This window comes from Pundamilia nyererei, unplaced genomic scaffold, assembly GCF_000239375.1.
Source record: "Pundamilia nyererei isolate P.nyererei 1_Seehausen unplaced genomic scaffold, PunNye1.0 scaffold00454, whole genome shotgun sequence".
NCBI classification, from domain to species: Eukaryota; Metazoa; Chordata; class Actinopteri; order Cichliformes; family Cichlidae; genus Pundamilia; species Pundamilia nyererei.
The window spans coordinates 28,255-53,720 of record NW_005187855.1 but is presented as its reverse complement, the minus strand read 5'-3'; the positions used below and the strand labels follow the sequence as shown (position 1 = coordinate 53,720).

Genomic DNA, 25,466 nt, shown 5'->3' with positions numbered 1-25,466 from the left:
AAACGTAAAATGATTGGCTAGAAGTGTATCACAGCTCAGGAAAAATAAAGCACCGAAATAAAGCACCGAAATGTGCGCTGCTTTTCGGTCTGGTTACTACCGTTTATGTCAGAACCTTTGCCATCATGGCACCGGACACCGGTACCCATCCCTAGCCAGGAGAGTACTGGGTTTAGCCCAAATGACTTGGTCTTTGGCCACAAAGTTCGGGGACCGTTGACAGTGCTGTGCGATAAGTGGTTGTCAGGTGAACCACCAGTGAACTTGATAGATTATGTTAATGGTTTTCGGCACAGACTGTATGTGGCAGGTCAGTTGGCCAAACAGAACCTTGAAAAGGCTCAGGTCAAGATGAAATATTTTTATGACCGGCGTTCTGATGAGCAGCAGTTTAGTACAGGTGACCAGGTTTTAGCTTTACTGCCGATTGCAGGGTCACCGTTCCAGGCACGGTTTTCTGGGCCTTACACCGTGGTACAGAAACTGTCTGAACAGAATTATTTGATTGCTGCTCCGGATCGCCGGAAAAGAAATCAACTTTGCCATATTAATTTGTTGAAACCCTATCATGTTCGTCCCTTATTCGTCGGTCTGTCGGGCTCTTTCGTTTCTCCTTCCACATAGAGTCCAGGGTTGTCGGCTTGTACAGTGGCGAAGTCAGTTTGTGGGGGGGAGGATGTGGCAGCACCTGATGATCCTTTATTGCTGGGTCGTCTGAAGAATTCAGAGACTCTTCGGAACTTGGAGGTGCTGTTGGGCCATTTGCCTGCTGACAAATGTGCGGAACTGTCTACATTAATTAAAAGGTATCCAACATTGTTTAGAGACACACCTTCTAAAACAACTTTGATAGAGCATGATATTGATGTGGGTGATGCAGAACCAATCCGGCAGAGGTTCTACAGGGTCTCTGAGGACAAGAGGAAAATAATCGATAAGGAAGTTCATTACATGTTGGAAAACAACATTGCAGTGCCGTCGTCATCAAGCTGGGCTTCCCCATGCTTGTTGGTTGAAAAAGCTGATAAATCACCACGTTGTTGCACAGACTTTCGTAAAGTAAATGCAGTGACCAAACCCGATTCCTACCCCTTGCCTCATATTGATGACTGTATTGAACAAGTTGGTGCAGCGGAATATGTGAGCAAGTTTGATCTGTTGAAGGGATATTGGCAGGTGCCGCTGACTCCCGGAGCTCAGGAAATATCTGCTTTCATCACGCCATCTGGTTTTTATTCATATACAGTCATGGGTTTTGGTTTACGCAATGCTCCAGCTCCATTTCAGCGACTCATGAATATGGTTGTTAATGGGCTGAAAGGCTGTGCTGTTTACCTAGATGACGTGGTGGTATATAGTAACACCGGGGAGGATCATCTGGATCGCATTCGCACTCTGTTTGAATGATTAGTTTGGGGGAATCTGACTATCAACCTGGCAAAATGTGAATTTGCAAAAGCAACTGTGACCTATCTTGGTAAGGTTGTGGGCCAAGGTTATGTGAGGCCAGTTGATGCAAAGGTGTTGGCCATCAAAGAGTTCCCTGTTCCAGTAACCAAAAAAGAACTCATGAGATTTTTGGGTCTGGTCGGTTATTATCGCTGTTTTTGTCGAAACTTCTCAACAGTGGTTGCTCCTCTGACTGATTTGTTGAAGGCCAAAGTAAAGTTTATTTGGTCTGCAGCATGCCAGCAAGCTTTTTGGGATGTAAAAGCTTTACTGTGCTCTGAACCTGTGCTTTTAGCCCCTCGTCTGGATCAGCCCTTCAAGCTGTACGTGGACGCAAGCCACATTGGTGCAGGTGCTGTTCTAGTTCAAGCTGACAAGCAAGGTACTGAACATCCAGTTAGTTTCTATTCCAAGAAGTTCAACTCTCATCAGCTGAATTATTCGGTCATTGAGAAGGAAGCTTTGGCATTAGTCTTGGCCTTGCAGCATTTTAGGGTATATTTAGATTCTGCTCGGCCAATTGAGGTATTTTCTGACCATAACCCTCTCACTTTGTTGAACACATTGCAGAACCCAAATCAGAGGCTCATGCGGTGGGCTCTCTTTTTGCATCCTTACAATTTGGATATCCAGCACATTAAGGGCAAAGATAATGTCTTGGCAGATGCTTTGTCCCGTGCCCCTTTGTAACCAGCAGCTTCACTCCTCATATTCTTGAAGTATGTCCTCTCCAGTATCGTTTTCCTTCCTCTTAAATTGCTCCTAGGTACCAAGGTTGCTGAGGTTGGAGTTGAGCTGAAGATGATTTTTGAGCATACAAAAGGTGTTGAAAGTGAGGGTGCTTATGTGTGTATATATGTTATGTATTTAATATATGTTAGTTCTTCTAGTTGCAAATTCATAATGTAAATGTGTTTGCCAATTCAGGGTGACACCCTGTTCTATGGGGGGAAGTGTGACGGCCAGTGGGCTGGCCTTGTGTTTTTCTTTTTCTTTTACCTGTTTCTTGCAGGTAGGTGGAGCTGACCCAATTAGTGATGCAGCACACCTGAGAGGCCAGTTCCAGTGTTTAAAGACACCTTGACTGAACCAGTGGTGGCTGGCTTTGACGCTCTCTCTGGCACTTGTCATGTTCATTTGAAAGTTTCAGTTATGGCTGTTATGTCCTTTAAATTGTGTTTAAGTTGCTTTACCTTATTTTCATTAAATATGTCTTACAGCCTTTAAAAGCCTGTGTGTGGTCTCCCATTTGTTTGTCACTTCCTATGAGCCGGGTTGTGACACACCGTTGACTATTAACAAAAGTATTGCACAAAAGGTATTGCACAGTGAAGTCAAGAGGCACTACAGCTTAGTTGTTCCCCCCTCCTTTGTCCTCCTGTTTCCCCTCCCTCTCCCCTCCAGAGAGGAGTTAAACAGTCTGATTGCGTGTGGGACAAAGGAGTTTTTAAGTCTGTTGGTTCTTGTCTTTGGGAGAAGCAACCTGTCACTGAACAGACTCCTCTGGTTGTTAATGGCCGTGTACAGAGATGCCCAGCATTGTTCATAATGTCCAGTAGTTTTTTTTAGTGTCCTTTTCTCTGCCACTGTCACCAGACTGTCCAGCTTCAGGCCGACCACAGAGCTAGCCTTCCTGATCAGTTTCTCCAGCCTGGATATGTCCTTCTTTGCTGTGCTGCTCCCCCACCACACCACAGCATAGAAAAGTACTCCAGCAACCACTGTCACTACCCGATCCGTACCGGAAACCCGATCGGTACCCCGCATGCGCAAATCTTACGTCACTTCCTCTCTTTGCCAACATTGCGACATTCAATATATTTGAATGATACGGTTAGCGCCCAGTTAGCTCCTAGCATTTCTCAACAGCTCTGCCTCCTTTTCGACTGCCCGGGACATTTAAACAATGGATAATCCGTATACAAAGAAATTCATGCTTTTTCTCCTCAACAGAGAGCATCCCCCGATTGAGCAACAGCGCCGTAAAATAAGAAGAATGGCGCCTAATTACAGAGTTAATAATGCAGACTTTGTAATATCTCACGTGTAGATTCATCAGCCAGATTAAGTGTTTACTGACAATTGACAGTGATAGCGCACATCATCATCACTATTCCAACAATCCTCTCCTCACAGACAAGCATAAACACACTCGACTATCACTAAATCAGATTTAACACACGTTTGTAATGACGATAATTCAGTTTATAATAGGGTTTATTCGCTTCGTCAGCAGGTGGCGGTATCCTCGTACACTGGGGAGTAAACTGCCATTAAACGAACAGAAGAAGAAGAAAACATCTGCACATGCGCGGTACTGATCGGGTAGACCCGATTTGTACGGTCAGACTTTACACATGCGCAGTAAGGATCGGAGAGTCCTGATCCGTAACTTTCTTTTTATTTTTCATTTTTGTCTACATTGTACTGAAATGCTTCATTATTGCAAACATTTTAAGATATACTTGTTATTCTTAACATCTTAACAGATACTCTGACCCATAACTATCGTAAAACGCTACGACCGGAAGTAGAAACCTTTCGCGCATACGGGGTACCGATCGGGTTTCCAGTACGGATCGGGTAGTGACAACCACCGACTGGCAAAAACATCCTCCGGAGCTTCCTGCAGATGTTAAAAGACCTCAGCCTCCTGAGGAAGTACAGTCAGCTTTGGGCTTTTTTAAACAGGTGCTCTGTGTTGCATGATCAGTCCAGTTTGTTGTCCACCCACAGCCCGAGGTACTTGTACTTGTGTGTGCAACAATAAATAAATTGTTGCACACACAAGACCCTTAATTGATGGGCGATTGTGGCTCAAGAGTTGGGAGTTCGCCTTGTAATCGTAAGGTTGCTGGTTTGAGCCCCGGCTCGGACAGTCTCTGTCGTTGTGTCCTTGGGCAAGACACTTCACCTACCGCCTGCTGGTGTTGGCCAGAAGGGCCGATGGCGCGATATGGCAGCCTCGCCTCTGTCAGTTCTATTAGAGTCTTCCCAGCATTTTCTCGCATGCGGCATTTTCAGTCATTTTCCCTTCCTTTTAGGGTTGGAGTCCGAGGGTCTTTCCAAAGTGTTAAATTAAGACGAACACATGTCACAATCCCAATGTTTAGCACTCTGAAGCCTGCTTTGTGTAACTGTGGCACCTCACCTCTGTCCCCCAATAGGCACAATCTTGGTGATCTAGGTAATTTAAGTGTCACCCAACCCTCCATATGATTTTAAAACATTTTCCCATATTGGGGAGACCAGTGGACATTCCCATAAAGCATGTACTAACGTACATTTTGCTTCTTGGCACTTCCAACACAGGTCATCTTTACTTATAATTCCCATTTTATAAAGTCTCATTGGTGTGTAATAGTACCTGCTGAGAATTTTAGATTGGATACAGTTACCTCCAGCTTCCCTAATGTCTTTTTTGTGCCACTGTGGCCAATAAATTGTTTGTTTACCTATTTTTATTTTTGGGTTATGTCACAAGGGTGCATATTTTTGAAAGTATGGGGAGAGATTACAGCTCTTGCCGCACCATTTTTGAAAACTTTAAAATAGGGTTATCTACTCTATTCCCTTTATTGTCTGGTTTTTGAGCCAACACCTCAATGGGAGTGAATGGAAAGACCAGTTCACGTTCCATTAGAACCCAGTCTGGGTCTGAATTTATTGCTGCCCAGTGTTTACACAGCTTGCACATTTCAAATGAGATGCTGTACTGTTTTGTGTTGGGTAGGGATAAACCCCCTTCTTTTCTCGGTTGGTACAGTCGACCAGGATTGTTCTGCGGTCTACCACCATCCCAAAGAAAGGGTTTTATCATATTATTACATCTTACGAAAATTTGATTGATTGATTGATTGATATACCTTTATTAGTCCCACAAGGGGAAATTTCATAAGGCTGCCGACCTATTGCACGCAATTGCGGCGCCATCTTACCCTCCGACCATACATACATTACACAAAACATCACATGGGGAAGACAGGTCAGAGAGGTATAACAATGGAAAATGCACCACATGAGGAAAGATAAGGAGAAATTGAGGTGAAATACAAACTGGTATCATTCCAATGAAATAATTGATCAGAGGAGCTGCTGCCATCTTTAGCGTATTTACTTTGCCCCATAGTGTCAAGTGCAGCTTACCCCATTTCTCCAAATTAGTTTTAATCCTAGTAAGTAGTTTTCCTACATTATCATTCATAATTTCATCAACATTCAGATTAAGTATTATTCCTAAGTATTTCATCCCTTTTTGTAACACATTGAAATTGAAAGCTGATAATGAATTAGCAATACATGTTTGATATATTGGCATTGCCTCCGACTTATGCCAGTTAATTTTGTAGCCTGATAACTTAGAGAATTCACCAATAACATTTAGCAATTTTGTTATAGAATTGGTAGGGTCCTGAAACACCACCAAACTATTGTCTGCATATAGAAATAATTTATGTTCTCTCCCCCCTCCATTCACACCCACAATACTTGAATCTTCCCTAATTTTAATAGCCAGGGGTTCCAAAAAGATAGTGAACAGGGCTAAGACTACAACCCTGACGGGTAGACCTGGAGATATTAAAAAATGTGGACATCAGCCCATTGGTGAGAACAGAGGCTTTCAGCCCTGTGTCGTAACTCATCTACAAAAAGGATCACCAATTCCAAATCTTGACAATGCGGTGAATAAAAAACTCCATTCAACCCTGTCAAAAGGGTTTTTCTATAAAAAAAATAATGAATGAAAATGCAACCCCCGTTTTGACTTTAAGATTTTCAATATCTTTTTCAATATGTTTATTTTCAATAAACTGACATTTGTTCAGCTGCTGAAAAGAGTAAAACATCACAGAAACTAATAAATAGCTGACCTGAATATTTATGTTATTACATGTACCGAAAACAAGATGTAACCGAGTGAAAAACACGGTCAGATGTTTGTAAATGTATTCACAGCGGTCAGCAATCACACAGGAAACTGAATTTATTCAACACTCCATGAAAGTGAGAAATCATAGAGAGACTGGTCTGAGGCTGTGCAGGGACGTGTTTTCTCATTAATGACGTTTTTTTTATTTATCATCTTTTATTTAAAAAACCCCATAAAGTTTCAATAACGTTTCTTCAAAAAACACCAAACTCTTTGATGTAAGTCTCTGTCTGAAGAGGAAGAGTTCATCCGAAGAGTGGACAGCAGCTCAGATTAGAGCTAACAACAGCAAAACCAGCCGAACATCAGCTGCAGGAGGAGACCAAGGAGAAAGACTTGCACTTCTGTCTTCGATCGCCTTTCCCGCTTGTCAAATGTGACTGATTCTGATTCTGAAAGAGAAGTTTGGTGATCCCAATCTAGCTGCTTCTTACTGTGATGTTGACGTAGCTGCCAAATGTCTGAAAGATGGACTACAAACAGATTATCTTACATACTTTACCCAATCTGTTGTCTGCTAGATAAATAAAACCTGTCAGTTCATTAGATAATAACTGCAAATAAACGGGAGAAAACAGCTTGTAAAGGAAATCCTTTTCAAATGAGATTCTCTCCCTGTTGCAGAGATGATCCAGAGTAACTCCTCATTCATTTGGGATTTCTGTGACTGCCATCAGATTCATCCATGATTGTCCTAAAGGCTGAAACACACCTGACAAAGCTCCTGCAAACCGAGCTGAGAGCAACACTTTATTAAAACTCTTCCTTTTTATTTCTTTTACAGGCCCGTCTTCAGATTTCAGTCAGTAGTTTATTAATGAACATTAACACGACCCAAGTGGAATGGTGTTGGTTTATCGGGCTGGGACAGAAAGCTGTTCATGATTATTAACGATCTGTGTGTGTGTTATAAAACTGTCACTGTGTGACCTTCCTGCAGCTTCAATATTTAAACTGTCAGGAAATAAACTCATTCATCTTAATTAGCATCTTGTCTCCATGGAGATAGTGACGCAGTGAATATGTGAGTGGCCTTGAGCAGAGACCAGGTGTGCACTGGATTCATTCAGTAATCAGTCAGAATATTATAAATAAATGAATGGTAAGGACCCCAAAGCGCTTTACATATCCAGTCATCCACCCATTCACGCACACATTCACACATTATAATGTCACCCGATGCATTTTATTAACCATTGAACTGGTTGCTTGTGCCTCGTGCTTTTATTTAGAAGGGGCTGTAGCATAGTAAGTCCAGCAGGGGGCGACAGAGTAGAAACTTATTCTGTCAACAGTTTACTGCTCACATGATTAAAATAGATTTGAAGTCATTATCGGTAAGTGCAAACAGACTAACCTTAAATTAGTTTAATTAACAGTAAGTTGAAGACCCCGCCCCCAGGCAATGCTTTAAAGGTTCAGACTGGGTTCAAGTTCAGGGTCAAGGTCCTGGGAAGTCCTCACAAACACCAGAACACGTGTGTGTGTGTGTGTGTGTGTGTGTGTGTGTGTGTGTGTGTGATCCTTGGTCAGCTGTTGCTCTTCTTGTCTTTCTCTTTGAACTTTGGCCATTTAGACTCGACAGCAGCTGTCGCCTCTGAGCCAGACAGGAAGAGAAATCTGAAGGTGTGAATACTTAGCGTCCAGGTGGAAGTGCAGTTGCGAATCGGAAAACTTTATTGATATGTACAGACATAAACGTCATGACAACACTTACAGAAGCTTTGTTTTACTGCAGGTCACAACTATCCTCCATCCAACTGACCACTCAGATGGCTGAGACTCATCCACCACATGAAGCAAAAGTTTCTTAACAACAAGAAGACAGTTTGACAAAGTTCACCTGCAAGTGAAGTCTGTAAAAAAACAACATAAATGTATTTTGAGAAGAGACAAAGGTTTTAGGATCACTGAAACTCAGCAGAGTCCATAAAAAGAGAAAAAAGAAATTACTTCTCTTCTTCTTCAGTGAATAAACACTGTTTACATCACAAAAACAGCCTGTTCCTATTGGCTGTCCATTTTCAGTGTAACAGTTTTATTTCTTTTCATTTCCAGGTACATGGACATGTTTTATTAAAAAGGTGTGCAGCAGTCTTTGAGGGGTGTTTGCTTTTATGTCATTAGTGTGTCAGAAATGTTCACCAATCAGGAACAGTGTCAGCATACAGCAAACAAGCTGCCTCAGCCAGTAAAACAACACTTCCCGTTTTATCAACTCTGCAGAAGCTTTGATTTTGCATAAAGAAAGCACCTGCAGCTGCATTCAACAAAATGGAAGTATCAAGAACTGGGAATACAAACAACTTGAGTCTTTTGTTGATGAAATGTTAATTAAATAGGTAAACATGTGGTTATATTTGAACTACTTTAACCAGAACTTCTTCACCTGCTAACATGCTGTACTCTCATTGACTGTCAGCTCTTAGGTTCAGGTTAGTAGCACATGCCTGTTATGAATTAATGAGTACTGTCTCAGGCAGTTTCAGATACAATCTCAAACACATCCATCATAACATTTGAGTCGATCGAGGTGACTCAGAAACAATCAATAATCAGGGTCACCTGCAAAGTTTGACGTCACACAGGGCATTAACAATGGTGTTAACCTCTGAACACACCGGAAAAACAGAGTCTCTGCTGAGTTTGTAGAAAGAACGCCAGCTGCAGCTTCCACAGGTGAGAGGAGAAACTGGAGGAACAGGTGTGCTGTCACACGACAGATTCCCTCAGGTTCTCATCTTGAACAAACTCATGAGTGCTGCACGCCGGGGCGGCGCGGAGAACAAACTCGCTCTGAAGCTCTACCCGGGTGGGATGCACCTGACCTGAAGCCGTCTGCTCGTGGCTGCCACTGTACGGCTGACTCAGTCCTTTAGAAAGAGTTGCTTCTGTCTCTGGTGGCTTGTCCTGTCGTCCGTCCAGCTTCTCTCCGTATTTGTAGGATACCCGTTTGACCTTGCCCCGCTGAAGGAGGTGCTTCCTGTACGCTCTCTGGATCACTGTCGCTGCTACCTCTTCCTGTTTCCTCCGCAGAGTACTGCTGATTGGTTCATATGACTCCTGTATGTCATAATGATCACAGCATCAGAGACAAATAATATTTCTGACAAGCTGTCAAAAATGTTTTTGACAGCTTGTCAGAAACTGAATATGAACAGATAAAAATGCTGCTCTGTTACAAAAACACTGAGCTTGATCTGCTGCAGGTTCACCGACACATGAAGAGCCCACGAATCGCCTTCTAAAGATGTCTCTTCATTTCCCATCAGGACAGAAATGTGTTGTGGCCATTTTTGTTGAATTCTTGTGAATCATAATTTTTATCCATTATAACATACTTAAGCTATTTCGCTATTAAAGTCTGTAATTAAAAGTTTAATTTTATGAAAAGTTGTTTGGACCCTCGCATTAACTCAGAGCATGCTTGGTGGAAATGTTTTCCTTGTTGTCAGCTGGTAAGATGGGAGCGTTTTTAAAATGATTTTTTGACCACTCTGTGAACTTGTGGAATTAGATTAACTTTTGTTTATAAGTTGTAAGAAATGATTTGGTTCATAATTTTGCAAGAAATAAACAGCATATATTTTTCAAAGAGTCACGTTGGAAGTGCGTTCTGAAACAAACCACCTGCTGCCACCTCAGGCCTTTTCTTGGATTATTCTGTTTGGAAGCTTAAAGGCCGTGACACAGAGGTTAACCATCTTAACCTCATTAGACACCAATCCTAACTCTAACTCTGGTTGCCAGAACATGTAAGTTTTGATTTTATGAGATTGTTTAGCTGGGTCTTTGGTCTGACCAAAGAACATACTCATTCTGACTGACACATCAAACATACTTACGTTTTTTGCATTTTTTTTCTTTTCTCCAAAGATTTCTCCACAGATTCATTTGTCACTTGTCATTTACATACAGTGGGGCAAAAAAGTATTTAGTCAGCCACCGATTGTGCAAGTTCCCCCACTTAAAATGATGACAGAGGTCAGTAATTTGCACCAGAGGTAACTTCAACTGTGAGAGACACAATGTGAAAAAAAAATCCATGAATCCACATGGTAGGATTTGTAAAGAATTTATTCGTAAATTAGGGTGGAAAATAAGTATTTGGTCAATAACAAAAATACAACTCAATACTTTCTAACATAACCTTTGTTGGCAATAACAGAGGTCAAACGTTTACTATAGGTCTTTACCAGGTTTGCACACACAGTAGCTGGTATTTTGGCCCATTCCTCCATGCAGATCTTCTCGAGAGCAGTGATGTTTTGGGGCTGTCGCCGAGCAACACGGACTTTCAACTCCCACCACAGATTTTCTATGGGGTTGAGGTCTGGAGACTGGCTAGGCCACTCCAGGACTTTCAAATGCTTCTTACGGAGCCACTCCTTTGTTGCCCGGGCGGTGTGTTTTGGATCATTGTCATGTTGGAAGACCCAGCCTCGTTTCATCTTCAAAGTTCTCACTGATGGAAGGAGGTTTTGGCTCAAAATCTGACGATACATGGCCCCATTCATTCTGTCCTTAACACGGATCAGTCGTCCTGTCCCCTTGGCAGAAAAACAGCCCCATAGCATGATGTTTCCACCCCCATGCTTCACAGTAGGTATGGTGTTCTTGGGATGCAACTCAGTATTCTTCTTCCTCCAAACACGACGAGTTGAGTTTATACCAAAAAGTTCTACTTTGGTTTCATCTGGCCACATGACATTCTCCCAATCCTCTGCTGTATCATCCATGTGCTCTCTGGCAAACTTCAGACGGGCCTGGACATGCACTGGCTTCAGCAGCGGAACACGTCTGGCACTGCGGGATTTGATTCCCTGCCGTTGTAGTGTGTTACTGATGGTGACCTTTGTTACTTTGGTCCCAGCTCTCTGCAGGTCATTCACCAGGTCCCCCCGTGTGGTTCTGGGATCTTTGCTCACCGTTCTCATGATCCTTTTGACCCCACGGGATGAGATCGTGCGTGGAGCCCCAGATCGAGGGAGATTATCAGTGGTCTTGTATGTCTTCCATTTTCTGATGATTGCTCCCACAGTTGATTTTTTCACACCAAGCTGCTTGCCTATTGTAGATTCACTCTTCCCAGTCTGGTGCAGGTCTACAATACTTTTCCTGGTGTCCTTCGAAAGCTCTTTGTTCTTGGCCATTGCGGCGTTTGGAGTCTGACTGTTTGAGGCTGTGGACAGATGTCTTTTATACAGATGATGAGTTCAAACAGGTGCCATTCATACAGGTAACGAGTGGGGGACAGAAAAGCTTCTTACAGAAGACGTTACAGGTCTGTGAGAGCCAGAGATTTTCCTTGTTTGAGGTGACCAAATACTTATTTTCCACCCTAATTTACGAATAAATTCTTTACAAATCCTACCATGTGAATTCATGAATTTTTTTTTCACATTCTGTCTCTCACAGTTGAAGTGTACCTCTGGTGCAAATTACTGACCTCTGTCATCATTTTAAGTGGGGGAACTTGCACAATCGGTGGCTGACTAAATACTTTTTTGCCCCACTGTATATATGAGAGCTTTGTGTGACCGTTAGACATCTCAACATGAAATAAAAATTTAGACAAGCTAAGCATGAAGCTAAGCTAGAAACAGGTCTCAGATGTAATAACAGCTTCTACACAAATTCAAAGCAGTACTGAAAGGAAACCAATTACTGGTACTTAAATATGCCCATGTGCAAACTCTCCCAAGAACTGTACATGACACTGGTAAAGACTTTATGATAGAATAGAACCTTGGATGGGTTGTTGGCTGTGAACTTGTCTTCCATGTTGCCTTTTAGAGAATCCATGGCCCCGGAATCACCTAAAACCTATAAATGTAATATAATATAGTATAATATAATAAAGATCCAATAGAATAAGCTGTAAATGTGAGCAGGTGAGGTTACCTGTGCAGTGAGAGCAAGCAGTATGTCCAGACAGTGCAGCTTTTCTCCGGGTACCAAAGGCAGGTCCATTTGGATCAGGGTGGCAGCGTTGGGTTTGGGAATCCTCAGAGGATCCTGCAGAGCATCGCAGAAGTCTGACAGCTCACTGAGGAACACATTAGAATCCACAGAACTTAATTCTTACAGGTCTTTAGAGAACACCACATCTCAGATTAGAGCCAGACTAAAACAGAGGTGGACTCACCTGTAATGTATGAACTGTGAGGCATCGGGGTCAAACTTTTCCCAGGTTTCATAAAACATCTCAAAGTCATCTTCACACAGTGGGTCGCTGCTCTCCTCTGTAGCTACATTGAAGTTCTCCAGGATGATGGCAATGTACATGTTAACCACCACCAAAAAGGACATGATGATGTACGTGGTGAAGAAAACGATGCCTAATGCTGGGCTGCCGCAGTTCCCTCTGACAGTCGTTCCTGGGTTTTCAAAGTCTGGGTCGCAGTCTGGGGGCGTGTTCATGATGGGATTTAGCAGTCCATCCCATCCTGCTGATGTGGTGATCATGAAGAGGCAGATCATGCTGTTTCCAAAGTTCTCAAAGTTAAATATGTCGTCAATCATCGCTTCCTTCTTCACGTAGGCAAAGTTAGACATACCAAAGATGGAGAAAATAAACATGATGAGGAAGAGAAGGAGACCAATGTTGAAGAGAGCAGGAAGGGACATCATCAAGGCAAAGAGCAGCGTCCGGATCCCTTTGGCTCCACGAATAAGACGAAGGATTCGGCCAATACGAGCCAATCGGATCACACGAAAGAGCGTAGGTGATACGAAGTACTTTTCTATGATGTCAGCAAGGAGAAGGCCTAAAGGAAGGAAGGAAGGAAAAAAGAAAGAAGGTGGAAAGGGAAAAGAAAGTATGAGATTCTTCTATTAATGTGTGAATTAAAAAACAAAAATATTAAATATTGTCAGTTTCCTCAAACATGGATTCACCTGCAATGGAAAGTATAACCACCACAAAATCAAAGATATTCCAGCCGACGGCAAAGTAGTGCTGCCGCAGAGCGATGATCTTTAGACCGCACTCTGTGGAGAAGATGATGATGAAAACAAGGTTGACCCAGTAAAGGATGATTTCTTTGTCCTTGCTCTGCTCATCTGTTTCCACCATCATAGTCACCATGTTGAGACAGATCAACACCATGATGAGAACGTCAAAAAAACGTTGGGTCACCAAGTCAAAGACCAGACCCTGAAACTTATTCTGGACACAAAAAATAAAGGAACCATTTAAATCTTGCTCCATCCCAAATGTTTAAATCCTGTTTTCTGCTCACAGGGAGTAATCAAACTGACCTCAGGCCGTGGGATAGGTTTCTGAGGTGTCTTAGAGCCCAGTTTCTTCATGGCGTTGTAATACTTCTTCTGCTCCTCTGTCATGAAAATATCACCTCCTCCCATGTAAAGAAAAAACAACACACAGTCAGCTGGCAAATAGAAATCCAGTAATAAATGATTGATGTCAGTGAGTAAAAACCTATCTTAGCTTTCTGCTGGTTGAAGTTGTCTATAATGACTCCGATGAAAAGGTTGAGGGTGAAGAATGAGCCAAAGATGATAAAGCAGACGAAGTACAGGTACATGTACAGGTTGTCCTCATACATTGGCTGGGACTCCACCTACACTCCCAAGAATGTAACCATGGTAACCAAGATAAAGGTTAGGGTGAGAATGAAAACTGTTGAGTGATGTCATTCTCTGGGGACACTATTTCAGGGGTTAGGGTGTTGCCATCAGTGTTGGGAAGGTTACTTTTTAAATGTATTCCACTATAGATTACATGCCCCAAGATGTATTTTGTAACGTATTCTGCTACTTTACTCAATGAGAGTAACGTATTCTGAATACTTTGGATTACTTAATATATTATCATGCTTTTTACAACTACATGAATGTCCTATTGCTGTGTGATTTATTACTATTACTGAAGGTTACTCGTCACACCAACTAGATGTTTAAATCTTAATATAAATGAGTAACAGTAGGTGGACATTAGGTAAGGCTGCACTTTTTGCAGCGATCTCGTATAGAAAACTATTCCACGCGTATATAAAACAGGTCCGCGGCTCCGAACCGTAGTAAAGGGACCTCTGGCTAATATGTCGGGTTCGTGTCGGGCTCGTAGCTGAAAACTAGCTTTACTTTGTTGTCTAGGTCGACTTTGCTAGCGAGAGACAGAGAGAGGCGTTGAAAGGCTGCTCCAACAGAGCTTATTGTTTCAGAGGAAAACAGGAACACAGCGTACAGTCGAGTCTTAATAGCTTACTTACAGCTCGGCTCGTCAGGCTCTCTGTTTGGCTGCAGTGGTTATTATTATATTTACATGCTTCCAGCTCCCGTTTCTTCCCGTTGCTCGATGACAGCTCGTAACTTTCCTTTTTCTCCCTCCTCGCGCTCACAGACACATAACGGGTATGGCAGTCCATTCTCCCTGCAGCACAGACTACACTGCCCATCAGGCTACATTCTTTAGAGCTATGACTGTAACACTCTGCTATTGCATTCATATTAAATCATTTTTTGAATAATACATTTAAAAATAATATTTCTTCACGTTATTATGCGGACCACAAGTAGAGGTGACATGGGCCGCGAGATAGAGACACAGACATTTGAGCCTCATAATGCGTGTTTTGTTTGGGTTTCCACCGGCGTGGATTACCAAAAATAGAGAGAGCATAGCCAAACATATGAAACAGGAAAAGACCGCCATGTAATCCATTTATTTCAACAAAGTAACTGTATTCTGAATATCATCTTTTAAATGGTAACTGTAACAGAATACAGTTACTCATATTTTGTATTTTAAATACGTAACACCAGTACATGTAGTATTCCATTACTCCCCAACACTGGTTGCCATTAGATATCTGATTTCCTTTCCTGCCTAAAGGGCATTGTTTAGGAATCCAACAAAATGAAATAAGCTAAATTGTTGTGATGGCTTAAATGTTTTTCTTAGGTTTACCCGACTAACCACAATAACTCAGAAGCAATGAAACGTTCTGACATGAAAAATTCTCGTCCCTTTCCGTCAGACTTCATTTTTAAATACACAAATCTGCTCACAAGTAGGAGATCTGTGCATCGGTATCAGCACAGTCTCAGTAACCGTTTCAGTACAACTGACCTCTCTTGAGTCTACTGCTGCATACATGATATCCATCCAGCCTTTAAATGTGGCCTGAAAGACAAAAGTCCTGAACATCAGTTTCAGCTGTTCATCTACTGCAAGAATCAGCAGGTAAAGACCCACAAAACATCATGACAGCAATATCTGATCAGTGAGGTCAGTAGAATTATTCTGTATTGATCTATTGGGTTATTTCTCTGTGAAGTCACAGGTGTTCAGACTAACCACTTGCAGCAGAGACAGGTAGCCCATTCCAACATTGTCGTAGTTGATCTTCAGGTTCTTCCAGTGGACCTCAGTGAAGTTTTCCTGAATCAGAGCCAAACACTGGGTCTTGTTGTCAACCCTCTCAGGGAGAAACAACTCCTCCGATGTCTCATTGAAGCAGTAATAAAACTTTCCTGCAAACAGGTTCACGCCCATGATGCCGAAAATCAGCCAGAAGATCAGACACACAAGGAGGACGTTGAAGATTGATGGGACTGCTCCAACCAGAGCATTAACCACCACCTGCAGTGAGAAAGCAACCAGTCAAACACAAATTTACTAGCACCCTGAGACCCTCTTGACAGGGTTGTAGACATGTGCTAGCCCCACCTTCATCCCCTCAAAGCGGGAGAGGGCTCTCAGGGGCCTCAGAGCTCTTAGGGTCCGCAAGGACTTGATGGCTCCCAGCTCAGAGTATCCTAGGATATTTGCTGTTAGCGACACCAGAGACACCTGAAAGACAAATGACACTGGTGGTGAAGTCAGAGTACTAATGTCCTCCTAAAGTAGACTGTTACGCCACAGGGTGTGAGGACCCCAGAATAAACACTTTGTTCTGATTTACAAGCTGTGCATGAACAGAAGTCTATATGAAATATTCAGATTTATTAGCAGTTTAGACATGAACCTGGAGGAATGGAAACCTGTCCTTATTACTGTGGTGGAGTCTCCCTAATGAAGCTTATGCACAAGTTCAATAAGGAATATCTGTAGTCACATATCTGTCTGTTTTCCCGGCATTGCGGCTAATCTAGGCTATCATTTACTCTCCCACACTGTGCAGCTGATTTTGACATCACTGCTCTAGTCCAGTCATCTTTTGTCCAACCTTCTTCAGGCCAATCAGCCTTTGCTGTGGGTACTATAAATCTCACTGTGTACCCACTCCATTGCCCGACCCCTTGGTACAACCCTCCTCCTCCCCATCGACACCTCTCATGACTCAGCCTCCATTCAAGTCTCCATCTTCATTTCCACCACCAGCGTCAAGATTCCTAGGGGTCCAGCCCTAATCCCTATCACCAGTGGGATTCCGTTCTGCTGTGATGGGCCATTGTAGTCGAACCACCAAATACCTCAAACTGAATTCTGAACATCAATAAATTATGTTCAAATCCTTCTAATGATCTCTCCTTATTAAACTATATGCAAGTGTCTGGGGAGACACCAGGGAGCCATGGACATCCATGTTTGTGTCTGTAGAAACCCTCGTTTTGTTTAAAATATGTGGAGGTAAGGCAGAGGTCTTTAGCTCCACTTCAGTGGAGGGGTGGTGCCGCAGGCTCAAGGGGCAGTGCCAGGAAAGTTCCAGGTGGCGGAAATTAGCTTGATGAACTCTTTTCCTTTTTTTAGTGACATCGGGGACTGGCAGACAAGTGTGAAGTACATGAAGCATTGTGTGTTTAACTTAAGCTGCAAAAACACTAGGAACAGTGACTGAATGCTGTGTGGGTCAAACAGGCAGACTGTTGTTGATTCAGTGAAATTGAAGTAGAATTTTTAACCTCCCGTGTTCACATTCCTGTTTATAGAAATCTGGGATGTTTCATAATGTCTGTCAGTTGTATCATAGAAAAACAAAAGATAAACATCAACAGCATCTTTGGTAATCATCCATTCTGTTCTTACATCTACAATGAGGAAGTCAAGCCAGCACCAGGCGTTGGTGAAGTAGGTCTTGAATCCATAGGCGACCCACTTGAGAACCATCTCCACCACGAACACGTAGGTGAACACCTGATCCGCATACTCCAGGATCGTCTTTATGACCCGACGCTGCTCCATGTAGATATCTTCAAAAGCCTGTTTTCAAATCAGCTTTAGTCACCACATGGAAAGGAGTTCACTGTGTAGTGCATCTGCTTGTAGAGTGATATTTATTAAAATAAACCAACACAGACATTTTCAACAAGATTAAAGTGCTTTCTACACTTGATAGACACAAACAGTTTTATACTGCTTTAGTTTATTCCTCTGATAATTTTATCAAACTCATTTGCTAAAATACAAAAAAATGGCTCAACAGTAAAGGACTTGGTTCTTTTTGTCTTAAACGGCGAGTTATTTTTAAAAAAAGGCCTCCATTCTGATCACACCAAAGAGCTGACAGGTCACTTTGGATTGTATCTTGCAGGTATTTTAAGGTAGTTCCAGGTATTCCAGGCAAAGGTATTTTCAAGATTAAGATGGTATTTCTCTTCAGTTTCAGACATCAGCAAACTGATGGTGATGGCACCATCAGAACACTTGTTACAAACACTAAGAGTTTATCATGTCACTCACTCAGGCATTCAAACCTGACCTCTCGGTTAACCTGTCACTTAAATTCTGAGTTTATTTAAAGCCTAATCATCTCAAATGAAAAGGAGAATGGAAGTGCAGAATAATCCGTTTCTGAACAAGAAGTTCCAGTTGCACATATTACATAGTGAAAAAATAAAGTTTGAACCTTTTTTTACACTGCTCATAAAAGTTAGAGGACCACTGTGAAAACACATTAGTCCTCAGTTGGAAAAAAACCACACTGGATATCTGTACCGATAAGAGCTGGGTAATGTGTTAGAAGTGAAAGGATGCCACAATGTTTGATAGAAATTAAAATTACATCATTAAATTAAAATTACAACCTACATCAAGCGTGTCGAACTCCAGGCCTCGAGGGCCGGTGTCCTGCAGGTTTTAGATCTCACCTTGGGTCAACACACTTGAATCACATGATTAGTTCATTACCAGGCCTCTAGAGAACTTCACGACATGCTGAGGAGGTCATTTAGCCATTTAAATCAGCAGTGTTCGATCAAGGACGCATCTACAACCTGCCATCCCAGACCTACCTACAGACAACATCCTGAAAATCTAACTAAAAAAAAGGATGCAGCAGGCTGGTCTATTTTACTGAAATTTTATTGCAGCAACCAACAAATGGCACTCTGTAGTTTGTGTTGTATGCATGGGTGACAATGTCAGAGCCTCTTTCTGATAAGATGATGCTAATGGACAGTCTGAGGTGCCACCTGGTGGCGTTGGATGGATTGAAACATAACGTCCCGGTTGTGTTCTATCACATTTGGGTTAGGCAAGCGTGTGGGCCAGTCAATTGTTGATCCTGTAGTGTTCCAGGAACAGTAATTTCAATAATACAAAAGCAGCTTGAAACTGAGCTTCATAAAAGTTTAATTGACTTGATGCTGAATGCTGATTAAAAGGTGTTTCTTTGAGTTGTCGTGTGTTCATGTAGGGGTATTTGTTATATCTCACCTGTAAAACCTGAAGCAGACATATTAGTAGCCAACATGTGCTTGCCCACACTGTCTCCACAGGTTAGTAATCACTGTACAAATACGAACCAGTCATTTCTGACCTGCTCAGTCACATGATCAAAACAAACCAATCAGCACTGAGAAAACTGAGCAGCAATCAGAATTATGAGGATTAAAAAAACAAAAATATTACAAGCAGAACAAAACATAAAAAACTCAGAAGAAGAAATGAAGGTTTTACCAGAGCACCGCTGCTCAGCAGGATCATGAATATGATGAATGTCTCAAAGTAGTTGTTCTCTACAATAGTGAAACAAGTTCTCCTGAAATTAAACCAGACTTTCCCACGGCCCTGGGAAGTGTCTATGTCCAGGAGTGGACAGCCACTGTAAAACTCTGAAATATCAATTAACAAACAAATGCAGTGTTTGAATTGGCCAATGAAATCACAGCACACATTTAACTTTGCAGTCGGTCCACAAGGAACGCTTCACCTTATAATCACAAACGCTAATGTGTGTCTATGAACACATGCATATGCCTACTGTTGCTGCAGCAGTCCACAGGCGTGTTTGTTTCTTCATCTTCCTCCTTTGGGACTTCAGGACGAAAATCTGCAGTACTGCAGACTGATGACATATCGCCCTGAACAAAAAGAGAGCAGTTAAACTTTGATAAAGACAACACTAATACATAATTACTAAAACTAATCCAACACTAATGACATTAATACAGGAGCAGAGCCTAAATTACCTGTGTTTACCTATACTAGCTACTGCATCATGCTGCTGTGAAAAAAGGTCCATAGAATAGAAAGGAACAATAACAGGGATTACTTGTGAGTACTTCTCTTCTCCATCCAGGTCATCTTCCTCTTCCTCTTCATTTTCACGTATGTCAAAGTAGGACTCAGCCTCGGCTATTGGGACCCGCAGGGATGCAATGGTATGGTAGTTACTGGTCAGGATGCCATGGTTAAAGCTAGAGGCTTTGTCATGGGGCTCTGGTTCATCTGAGGTCACAAAGGTCAAAGGTAATACCTCCTTCATCATTGTGTCGTCTTCCTCGCAACTGACTGCTAAAGTAAATGGACATTAAATCCAATTTAAAGCTTTTTTTCTTTACACATAACACTAATAAACAATAAACATCTGAAACATGGCTTGTACCACTGGACTGGTCTTGGTTGACTTGTTTCTTATTTCTCACTAAAGCCCAGATGTGTTCCAGGATCCAGAACTTGGTCCAGGCCACAGCCTGGTTAATCCGGTTCATGGCGATTTGTAAATTGTTTTCTCCTTCATCTTCTGGAGCTGCTAGATTATCACCACTGAAAGAACTCAGCAACAAGGCCAGGAACAGATTCAGGACCTGCAACAAAAGGGAAAAGCTTTAGAAACAGATTCATGGCCTAAAATAAGAAGAAACTAATTTAGGAACACATTCAGAATGAAAAAATAACAGTTTTATCAGTGAATGCAAGACAGGCACTGCTTGCTCAGTAAAACCTATAAATCAATATCAATTAAACCAAAACATGAAAGCAGTCTCTCGCCTCACATCTCAGTGTTCTGTCACAAAGCTTCTCTCATTGCCTGTTTACAGTACGTCATCCTTTGATTTACTGGCATCTTGTGGGTGCATTTAGCTATCATCTCTGGAAGCAGATTTAAATCTACTTGGCCTGGGCTTGGCAAGCCTGTGGAGCAAAGTCAGCTCAAATGAAGTTGGACTCTGGCAGCGTCTGATGCAAAAAACTTGAGTGTGGTGAGAGCATGGAACAGCACTTTTGGACAGCCTCAAAGCAATTGTGGCAAGCTAATGTACAACTCATAATTCCTATTTATGTGTTTTTGTGGATTTGGAGAAGGCATTTGACCACATCCCTTGAGTATCCTGTGACGGTGACCAGGAGAAAAATGGCATTGTTCCTCCTGAACCCAAAATTCAACAAATGAACAGACTCACTCTCCAGTATCCCGATATAGATACTGGAGAGTGAGTCCCAGGGGGTTGAGGAGTGTGATCCCCCTGTAGTTGGAGCACACCCTCTTTTCCCCTTTTCACAAAGGGAAATGAGAGGCCCTGTCCCAGGACTCTACTCAACATTGCAAAGGCGTGTCAACCAAGAGAGCCTCACAACATCCAGAGTCTTAAGGAACTTAGGGCAAATCTTGTCCACCCCAGGGGCATAGCCACGGACCAGTTGTGTGAGTCATCAGACGGTTTATCAGAGTTGCCATGAGGCCGTCAAAAAGTGCTGTTCCATGGTCTCACCAAACTCGTCCCACGCCCAAGTTTTTGCATCAGCCACTGTCAGAGCCCAATTCGTTTAGCCTGCCAGCACTTGTCAGCTGCCTCTGGAGTCCCACAGGCTAACCAAGCCCAATAAGACACCTCCTTTAGTCTGACAGCTCCCTTGATCTTCTGTGTTTCCCTTGCAGCCGTAGCCCCTTGCAGTAACCACAGCAATGGTGTGGAGGTGTGGAACATGATCTAATGGAACTCAATGTCACCAACCTCCATTAGAATGCCTTAAAAACTCCGCCAGAGGTGGGAGTTGAAGAGCTTTTGGATTTGGGCCTCTGTCAGACGTTCCTAGTGCACCCTCATGTTTGGGTACACCAGGTTTGTTTAGCATCTCACCACCAGTGCACCAATGTGCACCAATGTGCATGACAAATATCCTTGGGCAAGATACTAACCTCAGGTTAATTTCTGATGCATCAATGCATGTGAATGTTAGATAGAAAGAGCATGGAAAAAAAATCTGCTGTGAATGGTTGATGAGGCTTGTGTTAAAACAAAAACGCTGGGTTTATCGTCTTTGCTTGCCTTTCTGTAAATGTCACCATATACCTTTGACTTTCAAAACCTGAAACAATAAGAAACAGATTTGGGAAAAAGCACTTTCTAGTCAGATACTCACCACCAGGTTTCCAATAACCAGGACCATCATGAAGACAATCAGACACATGGTCTGATCCGACACCTCCATACAGTCCCACATGGTCTCGATCCACTCACCGCACAGCACCCTGAAGATGATGAGGAAGGAGTGGAAGAAGTCATGCATATGCCAGCGAGGAAGCTCACAGTCCTCTGCAATGCGACAGACGCAGTCTTTATAGTTCTTCCCAAACAGTTGCATGCCGACGACAGCAAAGATGAAGACAATGATGGCAAGAACCAGAGTCAGGTTCCCAAGAGCCCCCACCGAGTTCCCGATGATCTTTATCAGCATGTTCAGGGTTGGCCAGGACTTGGCCAGCTTAAATACTCGCATCTGTAAAGGTGAAGAGGCATGTGAGATAAGGGTGAGAAGACAGACTAGCACTAATATCATTTTTCATTCACTTTCTGAGTAAGTGATGATGGTAATGACAATGATGATGATGCACTGACCAGTCGGAATGAGCGTAACACTGATAGGCCCTGAACGTTAGCTAATCCCAGTTCAACCAGACTCATGGTGACAATGATGCTGTCAAAGATGTTCCAGCCCACCTACAGCCATGACAAAAAGTACAAAAATGTTACTATAGGAACAGTTGTGAATCATCAGTAAACAAACGCAAAGTCTGACCTGGAAGTAGTAATACGGGTCCATGGCCAGAAGCTTAAGGACCATTTCAGCTGTAAAGATACCTGTGAAGACCTGGGGGTTTAGAGGTGAGGGGTCAGACATCCAAATATGTTAAGATCTTTACTGTGTTTAACAGAGTGTAACATTCATGTGAGCTGAATGCATCTAATCAGGATCACATTGTATGACTCTATCACTGACCAGATTCCCAACACTCAGCAGCTCCTCAAACTCCTCTGTCATTGGATAATGCTCCATAGCCATGAAGACAGTGTTGAGGACGATGCAGATGGTGATGGTGAGGTCCACAAACGGATCCATAACAATGATGAAGAGCCACTGCTTGAGCCATCGCCAACAGCCACAACAGTTCCACTTCAGGAAGATGTCAGCGAACACATACCAACATGGAGGACACGGCCTCTGGTCATCCTCAAATTCTGAAAGTCACAGCTGATTGGTGAAGCATGAGCTTTATTGAAATTTTCTCTAAAGGTCCAGATGTGCACATATCACATACAAATGTCACAGACCAATTAAATGGGATTTATGCAGTGTTCATTGTAAGACAAAGAGCTTCACAGAGGTTATAAGTACAGTGAAGGCTTTCTGTTTGTGTTATGCTTTTGCCCTGCATACTGTCACAAGCCAGAGATCAGAAGTCAAGCGAGATTGTTTAAAAATTTAGACTGAATTTCTATCTCCAGGTGAAGAAGGTAAATTTTCATCTCTCTTGTTCTTGCTGTAGCTATTACTCATTACCACTGTGGTTTAAATCTCTCCTCTGGAGTCTTTGTTTATTTCACCTTCTGCTGCATAGCAGTAGCTCAAAGTTAAATTCAACCTTTGGTTTAACATGTTTCTGCTGTTTGTGGGAAATACATGAAAGCTGCAATTGATTTGAGCTCATTAATGTGCCTATAAACCTTTTAGACCAAATGTATTTGAAAGCAGCTGAACAATGACTATAGACATTTATGAACATTGGAGATGATGCTATTTGGACACTGTAGGTTGGTATTTTCAGCTGCAGCAGCTGTGATTTGAGACAGATCGATGATTGAACCCTCATGTTTATCTGGGTTTATGCTAACTTGGGACTCACTGAGGATGGATTTCGTGCCTCCTTTCACTTTCAAGCCAAAGATCTTTCACGTATAAGGCCAGGTGTTAACCACTACACCACAGAGCCACTGAACACTGTTAGTATAGCACAGAGATTTTACCAGAGACTTCAAAATGCTTTTAAAGAGACTTTATATAGGGACCATTCAAATGAAAACGACCAGCTTCGTTTTTCCCGCAAGGTGCTCAACGTCTACCTCTGAACAGTTTGGCCTGGTTGGTCATAATGACAGGACATCCCACAGGCTCTGTGTTAGAGGTAACATGACACAGGTGTATGTACCTTCCATTGCATTGTGCTCTAGCTTGTGGCTGTTTAAATCTGTAGATGAATTTTTCTTCTGCAGTGTTGGGTCTGCATCCTCTAACAGCTCTGCCATCCTGGTTGCCTGCTGTAATGAAACAAAGATTCAGCTGTGTTTAAATGATCCTGTGCAAGTTTTCATGCCTGTGATCAGACCTCCTCTTCTCTCCTCTTCAGCGCCTCCAGGATCTGAGCGTACTCCTCCTCCTTCTGTTTGGCTTCAGCGATGGTGGCTTGATTCTGCTCGGCGTACGCCATGGCGACCACAGCCAGGATGAGGTTAATGAGGTAAAATGACCCGAGGAAGATGACGACCACAAAGAAGATCATGTAGGTTTTACCAGCGGCTCGCAAAGTCTGCATAGAAACAAAAGAAGGACAGGTGGGCGGAACTGCTGTATGTGCTTTGGCTCTTGGTTTGTCTCATAATATATAAGATATATGACACTGTTGCCCTGTTTATGTTCTCATTTCATTCTGCACTCATTTATTTTGTGTTTATTTGGTAAAATGGTAAATGGCCCTTCTCTGTGCTGACGTCACACAGGTGTATTTGTTCTCTTTATGATGTTTATATCTACAGTTATGCTGTTTCAAGCTGTCAAATATTTCAAATGTCACACAAATATTTTTCATCCTAAATTCTGAGAAAGTTAGAAACCGAATGAAACGTAACATGGCAGTGCATCATGGGAAGTCAGGAAACAGACTGTATCTCAAAAATGGATGTAATGTCCAAATGCCATCCCTCAGTTCTCCATATGTTTCTTCCAAGGAGCCAGATTGTCTTGTAATTTAAAAAATTCTCTTGACCGATAGTTTTTCACGTTTTTTCAAGCTTTTTCAAAGTTCTTCTTTTTACATTGGATGTTTTTTCATCCATTTTCAATCCAGTCCTTGTCCCTGACCATTTTCAAATGAAATTTCTTTCTTGTGTGTATTGAGCCTCTGAACTCTGACCTATAAATCATTAACTCATACAAAGCTCTTTACTCAAGGGACAAACCAATGTTGTGGGAAACAGAGTGAAAAGCCTGAAGTATGCCAAATTACACAAGAACTGAAGTGAAAATCAGTCACGACAGGTCTGATGGAGCTACGTAATATTTTAAATCATCATCAGTAGAGTAGTCATCGGCCAGAAGTTTCCATCCACTCATCATGAGCATGAATCTCATAGTATTTTAGGGCTTTTGATGGTATCGGTGAACTGCAGTGAAGGATTGTATGTCACACATCATGAATCACTTTAAAAAACAAGAATTGGATGCAGAGGTTTGTGTACATACAGGCTGACACACACGCACACAGACAGACAGACAGACAGACAGACAGACAGACAGACAGACAGACACACACACACACACACACACACACACACACACACACACACACACACACACACACAGACAGACATTTAAATTTGATTGTATTCGATGGTTTGG

General features: G+C 42.4%; 1 protein-coding gene across 4 annotated transcripts in view; it reads right to left on the bottom strand.

The window, feature by feature from the left end:
- Positions 1 to 8,013: 8,013 nt before the first annotated feature.
- Positions 8,014 to 25,466, bottom strand: part of LOC102208233 (sodium channel protein type 4 subunit alpha B-like) — a 42,192-nt gene continuing 24,739 nt past the window's right edge. For all 4 annotated transcript variants that reach the window (XM_013916076.1, XM_013916077.1, XM_013916078.1 and 1 more), the window contains 21 exons: positions 24,178 to 24,378; positions 24,001 to 24,109; positions 22,794 to 23,032; positions 22,593 to 22,664; positions 22,412 to 22,513; positions 21,936 to 22,292; positions 20,176 to 20,377; positions 19,843 to 20,084; positions 19,552 to 19,651; positions 19,248 to 19,402; positions 17,376 to 17,549; positions 16,077 to 16,199; positions 15,705 to 15,989; positions 15,477 to 15,530; positions 13,828 to 13,965; positions 13,643 to 13,747; positions 13,280 to 13,550; positions 12,528 to 13,149; positions 12,284 to 12,428; positions 12,128 to 12,205; positions 8,014 to 9,442 (listed from right to left, as the gene is read on the bottom strand). In XM_013916076.1, coding sequence (XP_013771530.1) covers positions 9,092 to 9,442; positions 12,128 to 12,205; positions 12,284 to 12,428; positions 12,528 to 13,149; positions 13,280 to 13,550; positions 13,643 to 13,747; positions 13,828 to 13,965; positions 15,477 to 15,530; positions 15,705 to 15,989; positions 16,077 to 16,199; positions 17,376 to 17,549; positions 19,248 to 19,402; positions 19,552 to 19,651; positions 19,843 to 20,084; positions 20,176 to 20,377; positions 21,936 to 22,292; positions 22,412 to 22,513; positions 22,593 to 22,664; positions 22,794 to 23,032; positions 24,001 to 24,109; positions 24,178 to 24,378 — 4,125 coding nt within the window. In that variant the 3' untranslated portion in view covers positions 8,014 to 9,091. The remainder of the gene's footprint in view (positions 9,443 to 12,127; positions 12,206 to 12,283; positions 12,429 to 12,527; positions 13,150 to 13,279; positions 13,551 to 13,642; positions 13,748 to 13,827; positions 13,966 to 15,476; positions 15,531 to 15,704; positions 15,990 to 16,076; positions 16,200 to 17,375; positions 17,550 to 19,247; positions 19,403 to 19,551; positions 19,652 to 19,842; positions 20,085 to 20,175; positions 20,378 to 21,935; positions 22,293 to 22,411; positions 22,514 to 22,592; positions 22,665 to 22,793; positions 23,033 to 24,000; positions 24,110 to 24,177; positions 24,379 to 25,466) is intronic.